We start from the raw sequence: 27,999 nt of genomic DNA on the forward strand, positions 1-27,999 counted from the left end.
ACGGAAAAGGAATCTTCCCCTCGCTATACACACATCCTGTTCTGTTTCTTCAGAGAACCCCGATCAATACACACCCTTATTCTCTCTGTGTCTCTCACGTTGACATGCATACCTGCTGCCTTGCAGGTGGAGGGGACAAATACAGCTGAAGAGACTTCGATCAAACGCTTCTGAAGAAGACCTTTGGTGTTGGCGGATAATGAAAGGCATAGCCCAGCGCTGCTTGGCCGGAGACGTGTGGGGTGACTTGAGGAATTCGGCTGGTTTGTGAGCGTGGCACTGCTTCTAACGCAAATCCCTCAGAAAGACGCCCGTGAGGACGGCAGCCCGTCTCTGGCTTGGAGCAGCCTGTCTAGTAACTGCAGTCGAACCTTTTCATTCTGGGGAGAGTCTCATAGCGGTGACCCCCCTGCTCGCTTCCCCCCTGCGGTGTCCTGTGCCCTCCTTCTTGGTGGTTTTTAAAAATGTGTTTAGAATTTCAAGGAGCTCAAACTCTGAAGATACTGGATTTGGATACAATGTAAATGCTTTTTGGTTTTGGAGTTCAAATGGAGACAGTATATTAGTTGAAATGGAAGCCCGAGAGGGGAAAAGCCCCCACCAGCCGCAGTTTGGACCAACGACGTTCAGAAGGCTGGACTGTTCTAGTCCCTCTGCGGCTACCGCCTTTCATTCTGCACCGACACCACAGGTCTTCGTTAGACGCGTGTGACTTCGGCCTCTCCCCTGCGCTCTATTCAGCCCCTCCCCCGGCAGGGCAGCCGGCGTGCGTGCAAACGCGAGGGCGGCGCCCTCAAGGACCCGGCAGGATGGCAGCCTGAGCAGCGGCTCAGGGGCCCCGGCTCCCTCGTCTCCGCCGTCCCGTCGGGCTGAAGGCGCCGTGTTGCACGGAGCGGAAGAAGCGCCGGCAAGCTCCGCCCGTGCCCGGTGAGGCGGGTCTCCGCCGCGGAAACTGCGCAGGCCGACGCCGGGCCGTGCGGGGTCAGGGGGCTGCCGTGAGCGGTGCGGGGCCGGCGCAGCGGCGCGGGCGAGTCGGCCGGGGGCCCCGCTGCGAGGCCCCTCTGGGCGGCGGCGCAGGTGCTCTGTCGGGCGCGGGCACTGGAAGGCTTCCGCGGCTGGCACTCGTTGGACGGTGCTGCCCCGTGGGCGCCTGCGTGGCTCCCCCGCCCGCCTGCCTCGGTGTCTCCTGCTGGGAGCTCTCCTGGAAGGAGTTGCAGGCACGTCTCCGGCGACTCCATTTTGCAGAGTAGGAAACGGAGGCCTGGAGAAGGTTCCTGAAGTCGTCCCGGTGATTTAACAACAGAATGGCAGTGGCATCCTGGTCAAGGGCGGACAGCCCTTATTCGCCCACGGTTTGAAACGGTGTTAAAGCAGTGGGACAAATCCGTGTCCTGGTCCGTGCCCTTCCACCAGTTAGCAGCCACAGCTGGACCACTGACCCTCAGTTTCCTCATCTATCATTTGCCGTGTGCTTAAGCAAAGCTGTTCTCATCATTGCACGTACATGAAGCCATTGAATCTTCAGAACAATCCAATGAGATAGGTACTATTGTCATCCCCATTTTATTTTATTGTAATTTTTAGAGAGCGGGCATGAGCGGGTGGGAGGATGGGAAGGGGCAGAGGGAGAAGGAGAGAGAGAACCCTAAGCAGACTCCGTGCCCAGCATGGAGCCAGATGCTGGGCTTGATCTCACGACCCTGAGATCATGACCTGAGCTGAAATCAAGAGTCAGACACTTAACTGACTGAGCCACACAGGCGCCCCTCACCCCCATTTTAAAGATGAGAAAAACCAAGGCACAGAGAGGTGGTCCTGTGGCTAATAAGTGGTAGAGCCAGATAGAAACCCAGGCAGTTCCGCTCCAGAACTCTTGCTCTTAATCACTGGGCTAGGTGTGCCCTGAGACCCTGGCTGTCAACTTACTGATGGGAAAGTTCTGTGACAGTATCCTTAAAATTCACCAGGTAGTGTAAGACAAAAGACTTGTTTGTTAAAACAATTGTTTTTCTTTTTTTTCTTTGTCAAGTTTTTATTTAAATTCCAGTTAGTTAACATACAATGTAATATTAGTTTCACGTGTAGAATTTTGCGATTCAGCACTTCCGTACAACACCCGATGCTGATCACAAGTGCCCTCTTTAATCCCCATCACCTATTTCACCCACCCCCCCTCTGGTAACCATCAGTTTGCTCTCTCTAGTTAAGAGTCTGTTTTCTGGTTTGCCCCTCTTTAAAAACAACTGTTTTTTCAAGGCAAAACAACTAAATAAAAAAGTAGAGGAGAATCTACAGGTTCAAAGATATAAGAGGCATACCAACCAATTATAATGCTTGTACTTTATTTGGGTCCTGTTTCAAATAAACAAATTGAAAAAAAGACAATTAGGGAAATGCGAACTGCATTTTTGATGATATTAAGGGATTATTGTTGGTGTAATAATGATACATGGCTTTGTCCAAAAGAAAAAAAAAATAAAATGCTTACCTTTTAGAGAGATAGATGCTGATATATTTACAGATTATATGCTGTCTGAGATTTGCTTCAAAATAATCAGGAGGATGGAAGTGAGCGGGGATATAGACAGAACAAGATCCCCATGTTTAATAATAGTTGAAGCTGGATGACGAGTGCATTTGAGTTCATTCTACTCTCTACTTTGGTTTGGAACTGTCCACTGTAAAAAGTTAAAACAATCACCCTGTTTGAATTTTTGTTGTATTCTCTCAGAAATGTTGAAAGCAGTGTGGACCTATGTCACAGGACTAGTGGGAAGAACCACAGTCCATAGGGGGAGAATGGGTGGAACGCTGCTTAGACGATCCCCCTTCCAAGCGTGTAACTTATTTGAGGATGACCCCCAGGCTGTCCACGTGGCAGACACTTAGTAGGTTCTTCTGGACTGCGTGAAGGCATGAGCATATGAACGAATGAATGTGAATGCCTGGTGTACAGCGAGTTAGAGAACGATTCTGTCATGAGATCAGGAAGAGAATCTAATTTTGGGGCCAAATATAATGACAAATGATTCTGTATGCTTCTCATTTAATCAAATTGTGTATTTAAGGGCAGCTTTATTGACCACAATCATAATGACTAAAACACTCCTCCACCATTCCCTTTTATCCTCGTGGACAAATGCACACGAGGAGATTTACTAATACCAAAATCTTTACTCTAGAGTGATGTTCCCATCACCACAGTTCGCAGAGCCCATGCTCTGCTCTGAGCTCTAGTGCCATGTCTTACTTGCCCATCTCAGAATCATCCCAATTCTTCTACTTATCTAACCCTGAGTTCCCTCTGAGGAACCGGCATTATTATTCACCTGGCTCCGGGATCATCTGTAACCTATGCCTGCCAGTCATAACATAGCATTCCTATGGCCACAGAAATTGTTTCAGGATGGGCATTTGACAGATGTCAAGTCAACCAGGCCCAGTAAAAATGAATCCTGGGACTTTTGTATGAGTGACCAGAAAAGAGGCACACATCTTCCTTTGAACTTGGAAGTTGGGAAGAGATATACCTACCTGAGGGGGGGCTGCCTGATAAAGCAGAGCGGAGAGATATCAGATTACGATGACATGAGTTTGAACCCCTGGGTCCAGCTCTACCTGAGGCCATAGTGGACTGCATGTGGTTTGCTGAAACCCTGAAATATAACCACACTATCTCATAGTAGCAAAGCACATACGGAATGAAGATTCTATTTTAAGCCTAGTGTTGCTAGGAAAGAAGAACCATTCATTTCTATTCTCTTGTATTTATTTACAATCTATAGATGTGGACAGAGCAGAAAATTGTCTCCATTCCAGTGGCTGCCTAAGGCACTGACAGAGATGAGAATCAGTGTATGCATCATTCCATGCATTCTTCCTGAGCGCTGAGGGCAGCCAGGCCACTAGACAGACTCCTGAGCAGGTGAAACCCATGGATGCTTGAATGTCTTGCCCCCGTATGTGGTAAGGTGACTTCACCCTGAGTGCTCAGCGGCCTGGTTTATGCTTGGTGCTAGCATCAGACAGATCCAGATTGTGGTGATGAGTAACTCTGGGCTTTCCCCAGCTTCAGACACGGGATGAGGTCACATTGTATCCTTCAGCCTCTAAATGCCCCCATCGGAGCACCTAAACGGCATGACTGAAACCCAGCCTGTGGGTCTTGGGAATGTTCAATAGTAATGCAACATTTAGTGAATCCCAGTCTCTGGGCTTGGTGTTACAGATCAGGGTGGACAATGTATCTCTTTGTATAATGATGAGAGTATGTATCATTATACCAGCGGTGAGAGCTTGGGCGAGTTACTGAACTTTTCTGTTTAATTCCCTCACCCTTGCATAAAATGAGAATAATAATAGTTCTTACTTCATAGGGTTGGGAGGTTAAATAAGTTAATAGGCTTTAAGGACTTTGAATAGAAATTGGCACCTTGTAGACGTTAACTATCGTTATTACTGAAAAATAATAATTTTCTGCCTCAGATATTTCCTCTAGAACCGGATATCTGAAACAAGACAAAGAAAAAGCAAAAATATGAGGATTTATGAAAATTGTGAAATATTCTGTAAGAGTGTGAAACTTCTCAGGTATAAGACTTTGAAGTCATGTGTTTTAGTTCTGAAGTATTGAGTCAGTTGGAAAGCTTGACTGGAAGCTTCTTTTTTTTTAAAAGATTTTATTTATTTATTTGAGAGAGAAAGCGGGAGAGGGAGAGCTCAGAAGGAGAAGCAGACTCCTCACTGAACAGAGAGCCCAATGTGGGCTTAATCCCAGGACCCTGAGATCATGACCTGAGCGGAAGGCGGATGCTTAACCGACTGAGCCACCCAGGCGCCCCTTGACTGAAAGTTTCTTAACAGAGGATGAAGGTATTGTTTTTTTCCCCCTAGGTTCTGCTAGGTGACCAATCACAGGCAAGCTAACTACAGTCTTGTAACCACACCTACCCAGACAGTGGTTTCTGTACACCTCAACAGCTAAGCTGGTAGGGGTTTGAGAGTTCTTTGAGATATCCAGGCGGCACAGGAAGTGGTAGTAATTCTAGACTTGGATCCAATTTTAGGCAATGTCTCAAGGAGATGATGAGGGCTGATAACAAGCAACCCCTAGGTGTTCCTGGATGAAATGGTTTTGATTTACATTTGTAGAATGCCATTGTTATAATTTTGTCCCTCCCTTTTTTCCTTCCTCTTCTCCTTTTCTGTGTTTCACAGGAAGTAATAACCACTTTTACCAGTTTGACATATATCCTTTCATTCCTTTTTCTGTATGTTTGCACATACACCTAGAAACTGTTTTGTAGAAGGGTTTTTAAAAATTTTATATAAATGGGGTATTTTGAGTTGCCATCTCAATTCTTTTTTTTAAAGATTATTTATTTATTTATTTGAGAGAGAGAGAGAGCACAAAGAGGAGCAGAGGAGGAGGGAGAGGGACAGCAGGCTTCACGCTGAGCGCAGAGCCGGATGTGGGGCTCCATCCCGGGACCCTGAGACCATGACCTGAGCTGAAACCAAGAGTTGGACGCTCAACTGACTGAGCCACTCAGGTGCCCCTAAATTACTTCTTTTTTTTTTCTTTTAAAGATTTTATTTATTTATTCGACAGAGAGAGAGAGACAGCCAGCGAGAGAGGGAACACAAGCAGGGGGAGTGGGAGAGGAAGAAGCAGGCTCATAGCGGAAGAGCCTGATGTGGGGCTCGATCCCGTAACGCCGGAATCACGCCCTGAGCTGAAGGCAGACGCTCAACCGCTGTGCCACCCAGGCGCCCCCCCTAAATTACTTCTTTTCACTTAAAATGCCTTTTCTTTCCATGCCAATACATATAGATTGATCTCTCTTTTTTTTTCAATTGTTGCTTATTATTGATTATCTGGGTACACCATAGTTTATCATCACTTGACAGAATTGAGTTGCTTTCCATTTTTTGCTCTGGCAATCCTTCCATAGCCCTCTTTGGGCACACGTGGAGCTTTTTTTTTTTTTTTTTTTTTTTTTTTTTTTTTTTTTTTTGCCATAAGGTACATTTAAAAATAACTTGCTGAAACTGTTTTTGGATTTAAATTATAGAATGCATTTTCATTTCACTCTAAAATTTCCCAGTCCCTATGGGGCCTTGGTGAGTTTGAGCCTTTGGATAGCCTTATTTTATTGCTGGTTAAAACTGTTTCCCATCTTTTCAACAAAATATGGCCAGATCATGTTGATGGCCACAGACAGGTGAAATGGACCTCTCAGTAAGACATTCTCTTCTCTAAAGACCCATCTCCAAGTGCGTGATAGTGACAGTGGCAACCAAGATGTTTGCTGAAATCCTCAGGATTTATAGAAGTAATTTCCTTCAACTGGGTGTAGCCTGGCAACATTTTGGACCGTTATAAAATCAACCTCTTTTGTAAGCACCGGGACCATTTATTTTAAATTGTCTGTTGCGTACACTTTGCTGGCAAGTCTGTACCTGAATGTCCGTCTCCGCAAGGTGCTCATTAGCTGTATGTGTGGTTAGCACCCTGCACCCCCTGGACACTTCACCAGCTTTGTTTAATAAAACTCTTCTATTTTAAAAAACGCAAGGCCAGATCTGCTGAGTCAGATGGAATATCTTTCAACTGCACAAGCTCCACCACAGGGATTTGGGAAGTTTATTATCCGACACAAATCTGTTGGGACTCTTCTGCTGCCAACTACCACGAAGGAGCTAAGATTAGTCCAAAGGCTATTTGGTGACTCGATACACTGAAACAGTGCTACTCAAAGTAGCTAGGCTGCAAACTCTTTTTTACTGGTCTGGAATGAGATAGTGCAGTTGTTCCGGAATGTAAACCATTATACTGTTTCATTCTCGGAAAAAGGTCTTGCTATGAAAAAAAAAAAGTTAACTGGAGGGGCGCCTGGGTGGCTCAGTTGGTTAAGTGTCTGCCTTTGGCTCAGGCCATGATCCCAGGGTCCTGGGATCAAGTCCTGAATTGGGCTCCTTGCTCATCGGGGAGCCTGCTGCTCCCCCTGCTTGTGCTCGCTCTGACAAATAAAATCGGAAAAAAAAAAAAAAAGAGAATCCAGGTCCTGGGACAGAACTTAAAAAGTGCCCACACTGACAGACTAATGTTTCATTTTGGAACTTTGAGGTTCCATTAGTCTCCCAGTCTTGGCACCTGTTTAATTGCCACAGTCCCGCCACATCGCCCACTTCTCTGCATTTGTTAGATACTTGTGTGTCCCTATAGGTTGTGAATACCTTCATCTTATCATTTTTGTATCCCTCACAATAGGATATGGGGCTTTAAAAGCCATAATGTGATGGGTTGTTGCTTTGGATATTAATCTATAAACTTCTCTGTGTGCCAAAGATAAATGTTAGACGACTGAGAATGAGTAAGACTCTGAGACTGTTGTGGTATGAAGCTGAGCATGGGCGTGGTCCTATAAAGCAGTGCACAGTGTGGGAGAAGGCAGCAGACAGCCCATTCCCCTGAGATGCACTCCTTGCTGTCCCTGGATTACAGGGTTTAGAACTTGTTACTAGTCTGTAACCCCCCTGAGGACAGGAACTGGGTCTTTTCTTTGTTTCTCTAGTGCCCAGCACACTTCCTGATACAGAGTTCCTGGCACTTGAAGAATGTGTAGAATTACTTAGAATGTGCTCGAGTCTCAGCACTTGCTCTTAAACTGCTGTTGCTAGTGCTAGTAATTCCCACGTGGTTCTTCCGTTACAAAGTGTATCTTCTTTTGCTCCTGGATTTCCTGGTCTTGATCTGACATTTTTTTCTTCTTTTTCTATCTCTGCCAGCTCCTGCTTTGCGTCAGGCCCAGTTCTATGACCAGAAGCACAGCAGGGAAGAAGGTGAGAGATGTGACAATTGTTAAAACTGTGGTGAAGTGTGAGGAAGCGATATGAAAGTAAGACCGTGAGGCCTATGGAGGAGGCAGGCAAGGGGTGCAGAGAGGTCATGCCCCACCCAGGCTTGCCTCCAGGAGCTGGAACCTGGCTCCTCTCAGACTACTGAATATCACATTCCCTTCATTACTCCAATGGAAGAGCCAATTATACCTTTGATCTTCCTACGGATAGAGCAGTTCTTTCTTTGGGCAAAGAATCAGGCCCTCAGTAAGCACCGGACTGGACAGCAGGTACGATGAGTTGTCCACCAGGGAAGCTCATTAAAGATTCAGTGTCTAAGGTTTTATTGGTGGCTGGTCACACAGGCGCCCTGCTTGACACATTCCCAAATTCCAGACTCCCAGAAGGAAAGCAGGTGTTAAGTATACACCATTCTGTTTCTACAAACGGTTTAGGTACAGTGACCGTCTTCTCAGTTTGGAAGGGTGGGAATCCTCTCAAAATTGAAGTCAGCAGATGGCGGCCAAGAGCCAACCTTGTAGGCAGGCCTTGCCAAGGACAGCAGTCTCAGGCCTGCTCTGTTAACTCCTTCTCCACACAAGCTCAGCTTCAGATTTCCTGTGGAGCTGGCTAAGATGCTGCCTTTCCAGCCCTCCGTACAGGATGCAGGAGTGCTAGTCTTCATCGTAGCTCTATTCATGCCACAGAATTCACACAGAGCCTGCAGGAGGACAAGGGACTAAGGCAAATTCAACGAAGGAGCCCTGACTACAGATGCTGTGCCCGATGTGACATCTCTGCTAGAGCAGGTTAACATGGCTGCGGGTACATGGTAGGTGACTACCTATCTGGTGGGCACATGTTTTTCCATCCCGGTAAAACAGGATCACAAACAGTTCACACTCACATGGAATGAACAACAGGCCATGTAACTCTCTTGCTTCTATTAACATAATAGAAAGAGACCCAGACCAGGTAGACATTCAACAGAAAATCACTTAGGTCGGCATACTGATGGATTATGTAATCCAATGGCGTGAGCAAGATTGGATTATGTAATCCAATGGCGTGAGTCATAAATCTGAGACCTGGATAAAGTACATGTGCTCTAGAGGGTGAGATAAAACCCATGCACTTCAGAGCTACTGTATCAGTAAAATTTGGGGGGAGGAGTGTCCAGGGAGCAGGGGCATGCTAGAACGGCCCCTCTGAAGTAAAAGACAAATTATTACAAACTGCATCTCCCACTCTGAAGAAGGAAGCACATTTCACACCTAAAAATACTGCTCTCAGCTATTACACTGGGTGACACGAAAGGCTGCCTGTTTGGAGTGAGGCCCAAGCGGGAAAGGGCTCTATGACACATCCATATTGTGGTAAAAGCAGGGGTGCCACTTGGGTCATCTAACCTAGCAGAACCTATGATGTTAGAGTTATTGGTGGAGGGGGAAAAATGCAGAAGAAATGAAAGCAAAACCACAGCATATATACTCTTTATTCTCTGCTCATTTTATTGAGTAACTGTATAAAAACCACATACAATACATTACCGGAGAAAATATTTTATTTTCCAAATGAATAATGGATTCTTCACTCCTCAATTATTTCTGTAATTTACCTTTTTATTAAAACTAAATATATATTTTAATACATTTCATCTTTTCTCAAAGACTGTGGTATAATTGTGATTATCTTTAGCAACCAAAGTCTATTTCCAGCGATTTAAACTTGATATGGAGAAAAATGCCATGTCAAGTCCTTTGTACCTGATTTGGTGCTGAGGTTGAACTGGTGTATTGGTTTGCTCCAGGATCCAGAGGCTACTCCAAGCTTTAAAGCAAAGTGAAATTCTTAGGCTGGCCTTGGCTGCTTGAGGAACCTCTGGATGGGGGTGACTGGTTTGCTCTGCACAGGATAGTTTATCCCGGGGCTAGGATGGAATATCTGGAACAGAGGACTGAGGTATTTACTGTGTCTAGGCATTTGTCTGGGATGGCAGGTGAGGAGAACCCTATTTCTTCTGTCAGATTTCTACTGGTAATCATATCTCCATAAGAATAAAGAGCACATGGGTTAGCTCTGGGTCCTTGATGATACCGACATTTTGTTCTCAGTTACCTATTTCTCAGTGATACTAAGCCCGATGACAAAGACAAGGGCTGAGTTCACTGTGAATACAAGTGGTAAAAGTGACTGTGGCAACTGTGATCGAGGCACAAACTGGACTTTGACTCTTGGAAAGGTCTCCCAGGCTGGAGTCCTTCTAAGCAGCCAGTGGAGAGCTGGAATTTGGACATACTGTGTTTGGATCTATCCTACTTTTCTCCATTGCCCACTGACTTTAATTTTTATACTCAAAAATAGTTTCCATTTCTATCACAGTATCTACCCCAACTTCCCCTTAGAATGTTCATTATGAATTCAAAATTAAATAACTAAAATAAATAGTGGGTAGCTAATGAGATTTTTTTCTAGATAGTAAAAAGTTACGACCTCACTGTTTCTTCTTAGCATAATGCTGACCTCTGAAATGCGGGAAGGTTCCCTTTTAGAGAGGAGGTTTGGAATCCTACATAAAAATATAACATGCATTAACACATAGAAGATTCTTGAATACAAAAAAAATTCAAGTGACCATATCCTTACTGATATTAATATAACACAAATATAATTTCCATGAACATTTTAGCACAAAATGCAATTCATTTCTAGTTAACACAATGAAACAACTGATACTCAAATTCTAACTACTATAGCATAGACGTCTGAACGAGGCTTGAATATGTACATGTGTTTGGCTTTGGGCTGGTAATTTTTATTCTAATCCACAGTATTTATGACTCTTAATTTCAGTTGTTATTAAGAAATTAGGAGAAAAGCTAAATTTCTGACACTTGGATCAAAAAATAGCTAAGGGTTCTTCTTTTGTATATTCAGTAAGAAGCTATTCTAAAGCTGCTGCTTTACTTTCTTTCTTTAAATAGAAGTCTTTGGACAGTAAACTCTCCTAATTACAGGAAAATATTCTAACCCTTTCTCCAAGTCCTATCGCAACTGGAAGAGCCACAATCATTATTTTTTAATGATTTCACCTATATTTCGTATTTTAGAAATGTCAGCAATATTACTTTCCATAAAATACAAAGTAGCACTAAAAATATTCAGCTAGTACTAGCGTCTAGGTTTTAAAGACATTCCTTTATAACGAAACAAAATGTTCAGAACAACTGTCTGCAACCAACCTTTAAAGATCACATTTATGACTCTTTTTTTGATTTTTAAACCTATGTGGGTTTATTTAAAGTGCTCCTAGAGGGGAGGAAACCTGTACCATACTGAAAAACTGAGACCTTGTCAGAGGTCTTCTCAACCCGGCTTTGAACAACTCTAAAAGCCAACAGATCTGTACCATATGCTATTCTCAGGGTCAGGACTATGGAATGCTATGTAAAAAAAATCTTCTGCTATTACTAAGAACAAAAGCACCTTGGATTGGATCCAAGATAGACATGTGTTATAAATGAATTCTGCTTTATAGTAAAATACATTTAAAGTATAATTCAACATACTTACCATAAAGCATACATAAGTAAAGGTACTCCTTTGAAGCCAAAAATCTGATGCTGCTGAAGCAGAGTCCAGTTCCTACTACCATTGCTGAATGTGGCTAACTTGGTATCATTTCCTAAGTCCTGTGGCATCTTCTTGATCTTTTAACATCTTACGATAGTGACCTGGTACTAGTTTAGGTCTATAAAAACATAATTGTCACAAATCACACAAAAACATGATAACTAGCACACATTTCTGTACATCTTCAAAAAATAAAATCTTTGGATAACAACTAAATGCATAATGCCACAGGAGATCCAAAGAAGCACTCTAAGTGATGGATAATATTTAATGATGGTAAATGAGAACTATTTTCTAAAAAGCTGTACCGATGTTAGTTTTAGGTAGAACATAACACAGAATTATTTCATGAAATATAGTCTCTTTCTATGCTCTCCTGACAACACTCCCAACAGAAAGCTTCCAGTCTATTTGCTGTTTCTTGGCTGATGAGACATTCATCTTTTAATTCCCTGATTGTCTTCCTCAATGATTTTTGGAAGCGTTTTTCTCGGTCTAAAACATTCCGCAGACTTTTCTTGGTATCCTCTAGCTCGCTGATCACATGATCTAATTTATGCTTAAGTTTCTTTGGACTGTCCATTACACTGTAGCTATGTTCCTAAAAACATAAACACCAAGTTATTAAACCAGAGAGACAAGTAGTTACATAAAAGCTTATAGCTAGGCCTCACCTGTTTCTCCATTTATAATGTTTAGATATCTTTAAGTTGGTGATACTTAGAGGTTTAAAGAACACAGGAAGAAGATGGGGTAGCAGCAGTATTTTGGGTACCCAGAGCCACCCTCCTTTATCTAAGGCTAGGCGTAACATGAGGGGTACAGAATCTATGGAAGGGAAGCACTACTCATTTTGCGTAAGTATCTGCTATGAACATGACAGTTGTAATGACTATCCAGCTTTCGTTCCCTAGGTGTGGGGCTGCTAAGTTTAAGTTTTACGTACCAACAAATCTTCAATTGTTACACTTTTAACTATTTTATTTTATACTGATGAATATTCATGTTAAAGGAGATGACAGAAAAGGGGCACTGGAGCAGGTCCTCAGGCTGAATGTTATATATTTAGAGAGGACTATGGTTTGGGGTTTTTAGAGAGAGAATTAAAGCTCTCTCGATATTTATTATGGCTATGCTTAACTTTGCTGGGTATACTTTTTTTTTATTTGAAAACAGGGAAAGTAACACCAACATATCTTAAAAAGGCACTATAAAATAATTTTGAAAAGCTGTTATTTAATATTAAAATTAGTAAAGAGGACTTTTGCTTCTAGCCAAGATGAAATAACAGAGACTGGATTGATTCCTATCTAAAAAACCCAACCCATGGCTTCTAGCCAGGATGAAATAACAGAGACTGGATTGATTCCTATCTAAAAAACTCAACCCATGGCTAAGAGACATAAAAAAACATTATGAAGATAATGGACATCAGGCAAGGAAGGCAGCAATCCTGGAGGGATGGGAAACTAAGAGGTGAGCCCTATGGCCGACTGCCCCAGCTTACTGCCTTGGGAGAGTGTGTATGCTGCAGAGCTCGGTAGACTGAGAAGATTGTGCAAAGAGTCCAGGAAGACCAAGGTGGCTACAGTTCACAGGAGAAAGTACCAGAGAGGAGAGGGAACACTGAAGATCTTTACAGGCTCCCCTTCTAGTGTTCAGTACACACAGGTAGGAAATTGTTCAAGGCTGAGGAAAGAATGACCAGAAATGACCAGCAGTGCCCTGTGTTCAGAGGGCATGGCTGCTATTCCCACCCCTGACAGATAACAAAATTTCAGGATTCCTGGGACACTGAATAGAGTATACAAAAGGGTCTCGCCGCAGTGGTGGTGAACAAATAGCCCTAGATGGAACACTCTTCTAGTCCTGCCTAACAAACAAAACCTGAAAGGATCAAACTGTTTCCAAATAATTTTGTGGTATCCCAGAACAAAGCTCAAGAATACAGGATACAAAAATATCCAGCATCCAGCAAAGTAAAATCCACAATATGCAGCACAAACATTTATCAGGTATGCAAAGAAATAGGACAAGATGAGCCATAATAAGAAATAAACCAGTCAACAGAAACTAACCCAGAATTGCCACAAATGTTGGAAATAGCAGATAAGGGAATTAAGAAAGTTACTAAATTGTATTCTATATGTTCAAAAAGTTAGGTAGAGACATGAAAGATATAAAAAAAGAATTAAATAGAACATCTAAAGATAAAATCTACAATGGGTAAGGTGAAAAATACATTGGAGGGAATTAATGGCAGATTAGTGAAGGTGAAGAATCAGCAGTATGAACTATCCAGAATAGATTACAAAGAGAAAGGAGAATAGTGAAAAACAAAACCAGAAAAAACCAAAAAATTAGCAGAGCATCAGTGAGTGGTAGTGTGACTCAGATAGTTTAATATACATACAATCAGAATCCCTGAAGAAATGGAAAGAAAAGTTGAGGTAGAATGAAATATCGGAAGAAACCATGGCCAAAATTTGTTTAAGTTTGATGAAAACTAGAAACCCACAGATAAAGAAGCTCAAAAATCCCAAGCACGAGAAATATGATGAAAACTAAGCTAAGGTACATCATAATCAAATTATTCAAACCACTGGAAAAGAAAAATTATTAAAAGCAAAGCAAGAGAGAAACATTAGGTATATAGAGGATAAAGATGACAGATTTTTCATTAGAAACAATGCCTGTGAGGATACAGTGGAACAACATCTTTCAAGAACTAAAAACAAACAAAAGAATTTCCAAAACTAGCAACCTAGGATTTGATACCTAATGAAAAAATCTTTCAAAAACTGAGACTAAATAATGATTTTTTTCAGAAATATAAAAGCTTAAAGAATTCATCACCAGCATAGCTGCACTGTAAGAAATGTTAAAGTCCTTCAGACAGAATGAAACCAGAGGGAAATATGGACTTACAACAAGGAATGAAAAGCCCTGGCAATGGCCACTACATGGGTAGGGTATAAGATTTTTTTTTCTTATTATTTATATCTCTTTAAAAGATAATTTACTGTTAAAACAAAAATTATAACAATGTAGTGTGTGGTTTATAGCATATATAAAAATGAAATGTATGATAGCAATTACACAAATATTGGGAGAAGGGAAATTAAAGCAGACTATTTTAATATTCTTACACTATATGTTAAGTGGAATGATATCACTTGGATATAGCCTTTGATAATTTAAAGATGAACACTATCGACTCAAAAGCAATTACTAAAATAAAACAAAAAGTTACGGCTAATGAGTCAAAAAAGGATATAAAATGGAACCAAAAAAATTCAATTAATCCAAAAAAAGGCAGAAAAAGAAGAAAATGGGAACAAAGAACAAATGGAACGAGTAGGAGACAAGATGACAGATTTAATTAAACCAAATAATATCAATAAACACATTAAGTGTAAATGGTCTAAATAACCCAAGCAAAAGGTTGAAATGATCAGATTAGAATAAAAAAATCAAGACCCAAAAGTATAACCTACCTAAAAAAAAAATGCACTTCAAACAAAAAAAATAGATTGAAAGCAAAAGAGCAGAAAAAGATACAGATCTTCCTCCATTTATGATGGGTTTCACAAGCCCTATTTTATAATAAAGTGTTGAATATCTCATGTAACTGAATACTGTTATTGGAAGTGAAAAACACAATGGCTGTATGGGCACAGAATGGTTCTAAGTGTATTGATTGTTCACCCTTGTGATCGTGTGGTTGACTGGGAGCTGTAGCTTGCTGCCACTGTCCAGCATCACAAAAGAGTATAGTACCACATATCACTGGCCCAGGGAAAGATGAAAATTAAAAACTTGAAATATGGTTTCTACTGAATGTCTATTGATTTTGCACCATTGTAAAGTTGAAAAATCAAGAGTTGAATCATCATAAGTTGGGAACCATCTGTATACCAATTATATAACACTAAAAAAAGAAAACTAAAGTGGGTATACTGCTATCAGACAAAAAATATTTCAGAGCAAAAGAACATTGCCAGGGATAAAGAAGGTCATTTCTTAATAATAAAAGGATGAAATTATCAAGACATAACAATCCTATATATTTGGTACCCAATAACAGTGCTGTAAAACATAACAAGTAAAAACTGACAACTTCAAGGAGAATTAGAAGATTATCAGAAGATTAATCTGAAAAAAAAAAAAAAGATTAAACTCCTCTCTCAATAATAGAACAAGTAGACAGAAGTTTAGTAAGGATGAAAACTTGAACAACACTATAAACAATTTGATCTAATGGACATTTCTAAAACATTCTAGCCAACATTAGCAGAATGTACATTCTTTGCAAATGCAAATGGAACATTTGCCAAGGTAGACCATATTCTAGACTATATTAATTTAAAAATATCTCAAGCAATTTCAAGCCATACAACATATATTCTCTGACTACAAAGGAATTAAATTAGAAATTCATAGAAAGATATCTGGAAAATTCCCCAATATTTGGAAACTCTATGGCATACATTTCTAAATAACTCATGGGTCAAAGAACAAATCAAAATGGAATCTGGAAGTATTCTGAACTAAATGAAAATGAAAACATTTATGGAGGGTTGCTAAAGCAATATCACTAAACGCCTACATCACAAAGGAAGAAGCCTCAAGTCAATGACCTTAGCTTTCATTTTAAGAAACTAGAAAAAGATGAGCAAATTTTACTGAAGTAGGAAAAAGAAAATAATAAAGATGAATGGAAATCAGTGAAGTATAAAACAAAATAAAAAAAGCAAGAAAATCAATGAAAACTAGTTCTTTGACAAGATCAGTAAAATCTCTAGGCAGACTGATCAGCAATAAAAGAGAACAGAAACAAACTGTCAATATCAGAAATGGGAGAGATAATATCACTACAGATTCTACATATATTAAAAGGGTAATAAGCAAATATTATGAACAATCTTAAATAAACTTGACAACTGAGATAAAATGGACAAATCCCTTGGAAGACACAAGCTACCAAAAAAACTTTTCCTACCATAGGCCCTGATAGTTTTATTGGGGTATTCTAGCAAATACTTATGGAAGAAATAATACTGAAGAAATAATAATGGAAGAAATAATATGTAATAAATAATACCTCTATACAAATTCTTCCAGAAAATCAAAAAAAGAGGCAATATTTTCCAACTTATTCAGCATTATTCTGATTCTAAAACCAGACAAAGACATTACAAGGAAAGAAAACTACAGGCCAATATCCCTACTGAACACACAAGGAAAGATTCTAAACAAAATTTTAACAAATCTAATCCAACAATATATAAAAGTGATAACACACCATGAGGTAGAGTTTATTCTAAGACTTGTTTAATATTCAAACGTCAATTGATACAACTAATCATATTAACAAACTACGAAAGAAAAACCACATGATCTCAATAGATACAGAAAAGGCATTTGACAAAACTAACATTCGCTTCTGATAAAAACTCTCACCAAACTAGGAACAGAAAAGCACTTCCTCAACCTGATAAAAGGTATTTATGAAAAACCTACAGTTAACATATTTAGTGATGAAAGACTGAATGCTTGCCTCCTAAAATCAGGAGCAAAGCTTGGAAATCAGCTCTCAATCAGCATAGCCCTGGAGGTTCAAAGCAGTGCAATAAAGCAAGAAAAAGAAATCAGAGGCTTCCATATTGGAAAGGAAGATTTAAAACTGTCTTTAATGACAGACAAACATGATTATGTAAAAAACCTAAGAGCCTCTATAAAAAAGCTTTTATAATTAATATGTGTGTTTAGCAAGTTTGCAAAATACAAGATCAGCATACAAAAATCAACTTCCATATACTATCAGTAAAAACAAAACACCACCACTTATAATAGCATCCAACTGCATACAATACTTAGAGATAAATCTGACAAAGTGAAAGATCGGTACGTTGAAAACTATAAAACTCTTGCTGAGAAGAGTTAAAGACCTAAATAAATGTAGAGATATAATGAGTTCACAGGTTCAAAGACTTAAAATAGTTTCATTGAGATGTCAATTCTTCCCAAATGGAAGCTGTAGATTCAACACAATCCCAGTTAAAATTCCAGCAGGTATTTTTGTAGAAATTGATACAAAGTGATTCTAAAATTCACATGAAAACGCAAAAGATCTAGAATATTCAAAACAACTTTGAAAAATAACAAAGTTGGAAGACAAACACTGTCTGATTTTAAGATTTATTACAAAGCTATAGTAATCAAGAAAGTAAAACAGATCTGGATTCTAGGTCTGGCTCTAATGTGAATATGCAATGAGATGAATAATAATGCAAGCTTGAAAACTCTGTATGTGTATCACTGTTCTTTAAGAAAACCTAAAGAGGTATCTATATTTTTTATTAGGTATTTCCATGTAGAAGATACAGTACCTAAAGGGAGGAATTAATTATTGCATTTTTCTTGGTAAAAATATCTGTGTGAAAGCACTCTTTCAACCAAATATGTAACCAAAGGATTAACTACCTCTATATTATTACTGCATATAAAAAATTATAATGGCCCTGGGAAGTAACATTATTTTTGGACATTATATGTATGTATATATAAATCTCAAACACCTAAACCTCTAGTCTAAAATTAATGGAGAAGACATATTATCTTAAAAATATCAACATTAGGTCAGTAAGTAATTTTACTTACAAAAAAGAACTGGGTTTGAAATTCTTCAGTACATGAGGAAGAACCAACAAGCTGGTGATTGTGGTTTGTGACTGGAAGGGTTTTGAGGGTGAAGTTTTTTCTACAATGAAGTTTTTCTCTTTTCCCCTGTTAAGAAGAGTTAATAAAAATTATTGTAGACACTTCTGTCCTTTTTAAAATTTTTGTTCCTTCTTTGTGTAGTGGAATACAACATTTTTCATGGAAACTGCTTGAAAAACGCAGTAAATTTTAAATTCCTCTGAAATTAGTTTTTTTTTAAAAATACAACTAATATTTATTAAAAAATAATTTGGGATTCATGGAATCCTCCAAATAACCTAGATATCCCCTCTCCCCATCCCCAGCCCCAGGTCAAGAGAGGCCACCATAGAGAGGCAGATTTGACCTGAACTGCTTAAATCCACTCTCAAATTTTATTTTAAAATTGTTTTCTGGTGGTATGCACTCAGCTTGTTAGAGAAACAGCATTTTTACTACGAAATTTGCTGCGCTGTTTGCTTTAAGGATGTCATTGAGGTCTTGTCCACTACGTCAGGCAATGTCTCCTTTAAGAGGCCTCAAGAGAAACATTCTTTTCATAGCTATTGCTGAAAAGTGTTTTGCTTCTCCTTAACAGAGAACATGAGTTTTAAGAAAACATACTGACAGTGCAATCCAGGTAACCTAACGTATTCTATTCTTTTTACTGGCCGCTAGGAGACTAGAGCTGACGTTCTAGCATATGAGCTAGTATGTGTTATATGGTATTCTGTAGTGTATAGACCAATATTGCCTTTTTTTATATATAAAATCTTTTTACAGGTAATATTGGTCCACATATAACATAAGTACAAGTCTAATCTCCGAGATTAAAGGAACTTCCTGAAAGTAACTCTAAAGTTCATCTAGAAACACAAATTTTCCTAAAAAAAAAGAGTGCTATTAAGAATATGTCCTACCACTTATTAAAGATATATTACTCATTAACAATAGTTAATATAGTGTGCTACTCTCTTAAAGATAAGCAGAAAAATCTAGAAATAGATCGGGTGGATAAAAGGCTTTAGAATAAAAAATGGCAGTCTAAATAAGTGGAGAACGGTTGGGGTACCAGGGTGGCTCAGTTGTTTAAGCATCTGACTTTGGTTTCAGCTCAGGTCATGATGTCAGAGCTGTGAGATTGAGCCCTGCCTCTGGCTCTGTGCTCAGCAAGGAGTCTGCCTCTCTCTCTGCCCCTCCCCCCACCTTGCATGTGCATGTGCACCTACTCTCTCTCTCAAATAAAATCTTAAAAAAAAAAAAAGAGAAGAAAGGCCATAGGAGTGCCTGGGTGGCTTAGTCGGTTAAGCATCTGCCTTTGGCTCAGGTCATGATCTCAGGGTCCTGGGACAGAGCCCCAGGTCGGGCTCTCTGCTTGGCAGGGAGTCTGCTTCTCCCTCTCACTCTCTCTGTGCTCTCCCACTCTCTCTCAAATAAATAAATAAAATATTTATTTATTTATTTATTTATTTATTTATTTATTTTTAAAGATTTTATTTATTTATTCGACAGAGATAGAGACAGCCAGTGAGAGAGGGAACACAAGCAGGGGGAGTGGGAGAGGAAGAAGCAGGCTCATAACGGAGGAGCCTGATGTGGGGCTCGATCCCATAATGCCGGGATCACACCCTGAGCCAAAGGCAGACACTTAACCGCTGTGCCACCCAGGCGCCCCATAAATAAAATATTTAAAAAATACTTTAAAAAAAGCTATAAATCATGTAAAAATGAACTAATTAAGAAAAAGTCATATCCTTTATATACAATAAATCATGTTGAAATTCTAGCACTGAAAATTTTTGTAAAAATGAAAATCCTTAGGAAGTAGGGAAAAATAGGGAATATTTATATTATTTTAAGGTGGGGAAGGCTAAAGTCAGATAATTCAATAGAAAATATAGAACTGACTATTTACAAGAGACATCTGAATTTTTTTCTTTCTTTCTTTTTTTTTTTTCTTAAAGATTTCACCTATTTATTTGACAGAGAGAGAGAGACAGCCAGTGAGAGAGGGAACACAGGCAGGGGGAGTGGGAGAGGAAGAAGCAGGCTCCCAGTGGAGGAGCCTATGTGGGGCTCGATCCCAGGACTCCAGTATCAGGCCCTGAGCTGAAGGCAGACGCTTAACAACTGAGCCACCCAGGCGCCCCCAACATCTGAATTTCAAACAAAACAAAACTAAAAACTGAAACCAACCTGATAATTAGTACTAAAAACAATAAAAAGTAATTGCAACACTGATGTCAGTTAAATGATCCCTATCTTCAATACGTAGTGTTTTTAAAGGTAGTTGAGGAAAAAGATGAAAACAGAAAAGGACCTCAGTAAGTAATTCACAAAAGAAAAAAATACAAATGTCTAATAAATGCATAAAAAATGTAGAGGCCAATATTCAAAAATACATTAAAACAATAAAATGCCATTTTCGTCTACCAATTTTAATGAAGGTTAAAAACAACTTACTCTGACGACTACGGTGGATAGACACTTGCATGCAAAGGTAATAGGGGAGTAGATTGGTACAAGCTTTCTGGTGGGCCTTTGGGGATCTGTATCAAAAGCAGAGTCTTAAAAAAATGTGTGTAATCTTTGATGCAACAATTTTATTTCCAGGAATTTAGTTTGAGACAAGCAAGGATATGTACAAAGATTCGGCTAGAATAATGTTCATCACAGCACTGTTTAAAATAGTAGGTGATGATAACCTATATACAATAGTAATTGGTTAGATAAACTATTGTTCATACATTACATCAATTGCTACTTGGTCATTAAAAATGTTTCATAAAACTGGTACCACCAGGTACTGACAAGGATATAGAACCAGAGGAACATTTATATGCAGATGGTGAGACTACAAATTGGCAAAACCACTTTGGAAAACGATGGCATTATCTGCTCGAGCTGAACATACACATCCCTAGGACCCAGCAGTTCCACTTCTAAGAGAACTGTACATATACTGTAGAAACGTGAACCTAAGTGCACCAAAAGGCACGGACAAAAACATTCATAGTTTCACCATGCGTAATAGACCTAAAGTGAAAACCACCCAAATGTTTATCAACAGTAGAAAGGTGAAATTATAGTTTATTTAGACAATAGAATACTATACTGCAAAGAAAATAAATGGACTACTGTCACATACTACAACATAGATGAATCACATGTACAAAATGTTGAGCTAAAGAAGTCAGAGGACATACTGACTCCATTTATATAACAGACAGTGATAAAAGCCAGGATAGTATTTACCTTTGGGGGTGTAGTGACTGGAAAAGAGTATGAAGGAGGCCTCTGGGGTGCTGGTAATATTTTATATCTTGGTTTAAAGGGAGTAACATGAGTGTATCCACTTTATGACAATTTATTGCTAGGTACACTTATGATGTATGTACTTTCCCATATGTATATTTTGGTATATAGTTAAAAAAATTGATGTTCTATATAGGTTTCTATTAAAAATATCATCTGTAGATCTGCAACACAATTGTGTGGGATGCTTGTTAAAATGTGTAGCTTTCTGGACTCTAGCCCAAACTTAGTGAATCAAAATGTCTGGCGCACAGGATTCTCTATTTTATTTTATTAAAACTTTTTAAAAAATTTATTTTATTTATTTGTCAGAGAGAGCGAGCGAGCGCACAAGCAGGGTGAGCAGCAGGCAGAGGGAGAAGCAGGCTCCCCGCTGAGCAAGGAGCCTGATGTGGGGCTCCATTCCAGCACCATGGGATCATGACCTGAGCCAAAGGCAGATGCTTAATCAACTAAGCCACCCAGGCGTCCCTTATTTTATTTATTTTTTAAAAAGATATATTTATTTGAGAGAGAGAGTGCCACGTGCAGGGGGAGGGGTACAGGGAGAGAATCATCAGGTATACTGCCTGCTGAGCATGGAGCCCTATGCAGGGCTCGATCCCGTGACCCAGAGATGGTGACCTGAGCTGAAACTAGGAGTAGGTCACTCAACTGATTGAGCCACCCAGGTGCCCTGGATTCTCCATTTTAAACAAGCTTCTTGGGGCACCTGGGTGGCTCAGTTAAGCATGTGCCTTTGGCTCAAGTCATGATCCTGGGGTCCTGGGATTGAGTCCTGCATCGGGCTCCCTGTTCAGCGGGGAGCCTGCTTCTCCCTCTGCCTGCTGTTCCCCCTGCTTGTGCTCTAATAAATAAATAAATAAAATCTTAAAAAAAAAAATAAACAAGCTCCTTGGATAATTCTTATGTAGACTAAAGTTTGAAAGCCATTGTTATTGAAAAATATTTAACATCATGGATAGCTGTAGTTAACAGTGGACTCTGGAGCCAAAATGTCTGGGTTCAAATCCAGCCTCTGCCATTTAATAGCTGTGTGACTCTGGGGAAGGTATCAGCTCTCTGGGACTAAGCTTCCTCACGTAGTAAAATGAGAGTAATAATAGTATTTATTTCACCTGGTTGTAAGAGGACTAAATGAGTTTACATGTCAGGTGCTTAGAATAGTGCCTGGCACATAGTAAACACTATATAAATGTTGAGATGAGAGAGAGAGAGAAATGGAAGCAAATTAAGAAAAGGATATACAGTTGGTCCTTGAACAATGCAGGGTTAAGGGCACCAACTCCTCTGCACAGTTGAAAATCCATGTATAACTTTTGACTCTCCCAAAACTTAACTACCTACTGTTTGTAGACAGAAGCCTTACTGACAACACAAATAGTTGATTAACACATATTTTGTATATGTATTCTATACTGTATTCTTACAATAAAGTAAACTAGAGAAAATGTTATTAAATCCTAAGGAAGAAAAAAATACATTTATAGTACTGTACTGTATTTATTGAAAAGTATCTGTGTATAAGGGGACCCATGCATTCAAACTCTGTTGTTCAAGGTTCAAATGTAGTGTAATGATATTTTTGTAAGAATATATATAGATGAATTTATATACAAACATACACAAACAAATGACTGGAAAGATACATATCGAAATGTTAAAAGTATTATCTCTGGGTGTGATTACTGTTAAATTTTTTTATACTTTTTTTTTTTAAAGTATAGGATCCATGCCCAACATGGGGCTTGAACCCTAAAGTAGGGTCCATGCCCAACATGGGGCTTGAACTCAGGACCCCAAGATTAAGAGTCAAATGCTGTACCAACTAAGCCAGCCAGGTGCCCCTGATGATTGGTAATTTTTTTTTTTTTTGCTTGCATCATCTAATTTCCTATAATGAAAAACTTCTTTTAAGGATAGAAATAGGGGGCACCTGGGTGGCACAGCGGTTAAGCCTCTGACTTCGACTCAGGGCGTGATCCCGGCGTTATGGGATCGAGCCCCACATCAGGCTCCTCTGCTATGAGCCTGCTTCTTCCTCTCCCACTCCCCCTGCTTGTGTTCCCTCTCTCGCTGGCTGTCTCTATCTCTGTCGAATAAATAAATAAAATCTTTAAAAAAAAAAAATAAGGATAGAAATAGTTTTTGAAAGTTAGTAACTTATGGTTTATTTGATTATGCCCACATTTCTTAAGTTCTCAACATTAAAGCTAGATGATGTTTGCTATAAGGGAAGAAAACCCTTCACAACAAATTACACAAGATATTGTACATTTATTAACATGGGAGACAGTGAGGCAGTCTCTACTTATCACTCAGGTACTGGAATACGACCAAGTAAAGACAGTGGCACAGTGGCCAAGACCATAGAGGAGCAGGTACACCCGCGGATTACAGATCTTTCTTGATTTATGATGGGGTTATGTAAATTTAAAATCTTGTAAGTTGAAAAGGCATTTGATACACCTAATCTACTGAACCTGGTAGTTAGCCTAGCCTACCGTAAACATGCTCAGAACACTTACATTAGCCTATAGTTGAGCAAAGTTATCTAACACAAAGCCTCTTTTATTTTTTGTTTTCATTTTTTTAGAGAGAGAGAGTGAGAGAGAGCAAGAGTGAGAGCAAGGAGGAGAGGGGCAGGGGGAGAGGAAGGGGGAGAATCTTAAGCAGGCTCCATGCCCAGCATGGAGCCCAATACACAGCTCTATCTCACAACCCTGAGATCATGACCTGAGCAGAAATCAAGAGTTGGATGCTTAACCAACTGAGCTCCTAGGCGCCCCGAACCTGTTTTATAATGAAGTGTTGATATCTCATGTAATTTATTGAATATTGTACTGAAACTGAAAAACAGACTGGTTGTATGGATACAAAATAATTAGTGTATTGGTTGTTTATCCTCGTGACCACGTGGCTGCAGCTCACTCTCACTGCCCAGCATCATGGGAGGATGGTATTGTACACTGCATTTCACTAGCCCAGAAAAAGATGAAAATTAAAAATTCAAAGTATGGTTTCTATTGAATGAGCATTGCTTTTGCATCGTCATAAAGTTGAAAAATCGTAAATCAAGGACTTCCCTTGTTTCCAGCTGTTGGGAAGGAGGTACCTTTCAACGGAGGTTCATTACTATTGTTCTGGGAACCCACAGGCTCTCCCTGAATTTTCTACACCGGAATCAGTTACTCTATAGTTTCTAGAAACACATTTCCGTATATTAAGAGAGATACTGAAGGCAAGGCAGTCAATCTAGAACACTAATATCACTGAGAAAAAACACAAAATTCAACTAGATTTTACTTATACAATCCTTTTATTTTCTTTTTCTTACCCTTTTTCTCCTTTCATTCTTCTGTTCTCATCTCTTTTGCTTTTCTTCCTTTTAGTTCTACCTAGGCTTTAAGCTTGAATATATGTAGCTCTAAAAGTATACTTTGGTCTTATTAGTGGCTCTGCTCTTGACTTTTGCTTCAGTGTGAGGAGGACTGGTAACTTGGAACTTCAGTTCAACCCTCCATTGTTTAGATACAAATCCTGAGTTATGTTAACTCCTAAAGTCAGTCTCCTTCACCAATCTTAGTAACATACAAATACTTCTGAGTGGCTACTAGTAAAATACTCCTACTACATATTACAGAAGCTGAAGCAGTAGCTTACAATGTGAAAACTCAAAAAATAGACTTCAGAGGAATAAGCAAACAATAAAAATGTTAGCCTGAGTGGTAAAGGTTCTTCAATAGTACCATAAAAAATGAGTAATGATGGTAAGTAGTGTCTCATAAACAAACCTGTAAGTGAGATGGGGAATCAAAGATAGAAGGTATAACTCCAGGTTTCAGTTTAATATTTGGAGCACTTCTGTCAAAATCTGTCTTCTTAAAGTGCCTTGAACACAACACGTCTCCTTTTTTAGGCTCCCAAATGCCTGCCGCATTCACATCAAGTCTTTTCATTGCTAATACCCATTTTCTTTTGACGTTTTCATCTGTGGGGAATCTAGAAAAAAAATACAAAAAAGTATTTTAAAATTAAACACCACTGATAGATACTTGAACTAAGGCTGTGACTAAGTTGGTTCATTGATGAGTTTGTTATTACTCTTGGGAAATGGAATATTCAGAAGCCATCATGAATCATGCTTTCAGAACTTTGAGTTTTAATAGATTTTTGTACCAATCATGCTGCAGACATAGGGCGCTCATTTCAATTTTCCTGATATTATAAAGAAGAAAAGCTTCAATGGATATTTCAACCTGATAGGAAGATCCACAACTGGAGGTTTTTCTTCATCTATACATGATAATATCACTTGGGCCTTTTCCTGCATGAAGCAATATCCAGAATTTATCCCAGATGAATAGAGTACCTTGTACCTTCATTCTTCTGTCAGCATCAGAAAGTTGTTTAGTATAGCATTTAATACATAACAGGTCTATAAATGCTTAGTGAATGAGGCAAAGAACTGCTGCAGAGTATGGGGTTCTAGAGATAAGAACTATTTTGAGAGATCTGGAAACCAATATCAATATCTTTTCAATTTTCCAAGCTGATTCAAATCTTTTTTGGAAAAGGTAGGGTATACATACTTATTTTTTGTTTCCTCATACCTAGCAAAGTAGTTAACAGATCTTTCTCTAGCATGTAGCACAGTGCCTGGCACAAAAGCAGCAAAATAAACCTTTAGCAAATGAGTAATGATTAAATCTTATTATTCCTTTCCTTTGCTGTCAGAAGAATGGCTAAAATAGAAAAATTGGATTGACTTATCTGTAATACTGCTAAAGAACCCTTGGTCTGAGCTTGTAATTTCTATTTTTTCTCTACAACACAAGTCTGACCTATTTCTAAATAGAAAGGACAGGACTTATTTGGGCAAAGATCCTTTCTTCCTTCAGATTGTAAACAAAACTGAATTTCTTTGAAGGTATGTTAAAATGCAAAGTAATAATATTAGCAAAAATGAGCTTGATATTTTTGTTTACTAGCCTCTGATACCTTGGCAGGTATCTTAAACTTTTAAACTAAATTACAAAAATGTAAACATATCACTGTCACTTCAAATTTAGCTAAAAAAGCTATTAACAGATTTGGGAACTAAAGTTCAAAACTGAAGATTTAAGTGGAACTCTCTTTGGCTTTTTATAACAGTCAGAAGTACTTGGCTTAACTACAGCAAAATCTTACACGTGAAATGTCAGTCCTTTTAACTTGGAATTTGGCAAACAGCGCGAAGCACATCCAATGGCCGAGCAACATTTCACCATGATTTTAGCAACTCATAACAGAACTGAAAGAAAATTAAAACGGTAAGAGTTAGTAACTTTAAAGCTAAGGGCAACATATTTACTTTTCCCCAGCATGTTTTAGGTACTGTGAAATCATGCAAGAAAGCCAAAGGCAAAATATTTTCTTCAACACCGTCAGCTTTAAAAATTTTCCAGGGGCTTGGCTCTTTACAAGGCAAATGCATTTCACTATGCACTCTGAGGTGTCTGACTCAATCTTGCAGGCTTGTACATTTCTCTTCCGCGGCTTCTTACAGGCACCAGGACACAAGGCCTTTGCACACTAACTCCTACTCATCTTTTAACTATGTGTTGCTTCCCCAGGGAAACCTTCCTTGACACTCAGATGAAATCAGATCCCATCTAGCATTAGCTCTCACAGAACACACACTTCTTCCTAGCACTTCTCAAAGTTGTCATCTTATTTCAGTGATTCTCTGATTAATGTCTTTCTCCCTTGCCAGTCTGTGAGTTACAAGAGGGCATGGTGGGGCGTGTGTTTTTTCTCACTTTTTGTCCCCATGCTTAACTGGTGACTGGCACATAGTAAACGTCAATGCCTATTCTGAAGGTATGAATAACGAGGAAAAGCAGCAGCAGCTCGAAGGGCCGGGGAATGCCTAGTGCTGGAGAAGCAGCGCGCGCAGGTACCCGTTCTGAGTCCGGGGCCCGCGGAGCTCCGCCCCTTTCTCGAGGCTCCCGGCCCCCGCAGGGAGAAAGGGAGGGGCCGCCCTGTCGCAGGTGCGGATGCCGCCGGAGAGCGTCCCTTCCTCTGGGGGCCACCGGGCGTCTCCGAGCCGCTATGGTCCACCTCGCCCCGAACCACGCCCAGAGTTTGGGCAAGTAGCGATGGGGGTGGGGGGGGGAGAAGAAGCAACCTAAGAGTTATTACCGTTAGCAGCGAAGTCAGCGACTAACGTCGACGACAGAGATTGCGTTTCCCTTCACTTCCGCCCCATTGCCCCGGGAACCGGAAATCCGGCTGCCCCGGGTCACGTGCTCAGCCGCCATACCTGCTCGGCTGGCTTCTGCGGCTGGGAGGGGGTGCGCTATTGACGCTGCTTCTCTGGGCGTGGTTTTCATCCTGGGGAAAGGGTCCGTGGAGTTTGAGGGGAGGTGGAGGAGATGGCGGCCTCGGCGCGGGAAGATGGCGCCCGCAGCCAAAAGCAAGGGCGGCGGGGCTGCGAGCACTATGACAGAGGATGTCTCCTGAAGG

General features: G+C 39.9%; 2 protein-coding genes across 6 annotated transcripts in view; one reads left to right on the plus strand and one right to left on the minus strand.

Annotated features, from left to right (window-relative positions):
• The first annotated feature begins 1,191 nt into the window (after positions 1 to 1,191).
• RCHY1 (ring finger and CHY zinc finger domain containing 1) overlaps positions 1,192 to 27,999 on the plus strand; it is a 47,818-nt gene continuing 21,010 nt past the window's right edge. Inside the window, exons 1-2 of one of the 4 annotated variants that reach the window (XM_008693220.2) lie at positions 1,192 to 1,543; positions 7,792 to 7,845. In XM_008693220.2, the coding sequence (XP_008691442.1) occupies positions 7,819 to 7,845 (27 nt within the window). In that variant the 5' untranslated portion in view covers positions 1,192 to 1,543; positions 7,792 to 7,818. Of the gene's footprint in view, positions 1,544 to 4,851; positions 4,873 to 7,791; positions 7,846 to 27,859; position 27,999 lie in introns of those variants that run through there. The other 3 variants (XM_008693218.2, XM_008693217.2, XM_040624938.1) reach the window with 3 other exon arrangements.
• THAP6 (THAP domain containing 6) lies at positions 8,169 to 27,913 on the minus strand. 2 transcript variants are annotated; one of them, XM_040624939.1, is made up of 5 exons: positions 27,797 to 27,913; positions 26,683 to 26,785; positions 25,287 to 25,494; positions 18,139 to 18,264; positions 8,169 to 12,076 (listed from the first exon to the last, which is right to left on the minus strand). In XM_040624939.1, the coding sequence occupies exons 2-5, from the start codon at positions 26,760 to 26,762 to the stop codon at positions 11,822 to 11,824; spliced, it is 669 nt and encodes a 222-aa protein (XP_040480873.1). In that variant the 5' UTR covers positions 26,763 to 26,785; positions 27,797 to 27,913; the 3' UTR covers positions 8,169 to 11,821. The 2 variants fall into 2 exon arrangements, with proteins under 2 accessions (XP_040480873.1, XP_008691438.1); XM_008693216.2 differs by having other exon boundaries at positions 27,676 to 27,816.

Source organism: Ursus maritimus, unplaced genomic scaffold, assembly GCF_017311325.1.
Source record: "Ursus maritimus isolate PB19 unplaced genomic scaffold, ASM1731132v1 scaffold_8, whole genome shotgun sequence".
Lineage (NCBI taxonomy): Eukaryota > Metazoa > Chordata > Mammalia > Carnivora > Ursidae > Ursus > Ursus maritimus.

Bases quoted from the DNA above. Each gene is read 5' to 3' on its own strand.
- THAP6 (XM_040624939.1), bottom strand. From the start codon at position 26,762: ATGGTGAAATGTTGCTCGGCCATTGGATGTGCTTCGCGCTGTTTGCCA. The intron at 18,265-25,286 runs GTTTGTTTATGA...TCTTCTTAACAG, and splicing joins ATTCCCCATCTCACTTACAG to GGGAAAAGAGAAAAACTTCA. The intron at 12,077-18,138 runs GTAAGTAAAATT...TTATGTTTTTAG, and splicing joins TTCAAACCCAGTTCTTTTTT to GAACATAGCTACAGTGTAAT.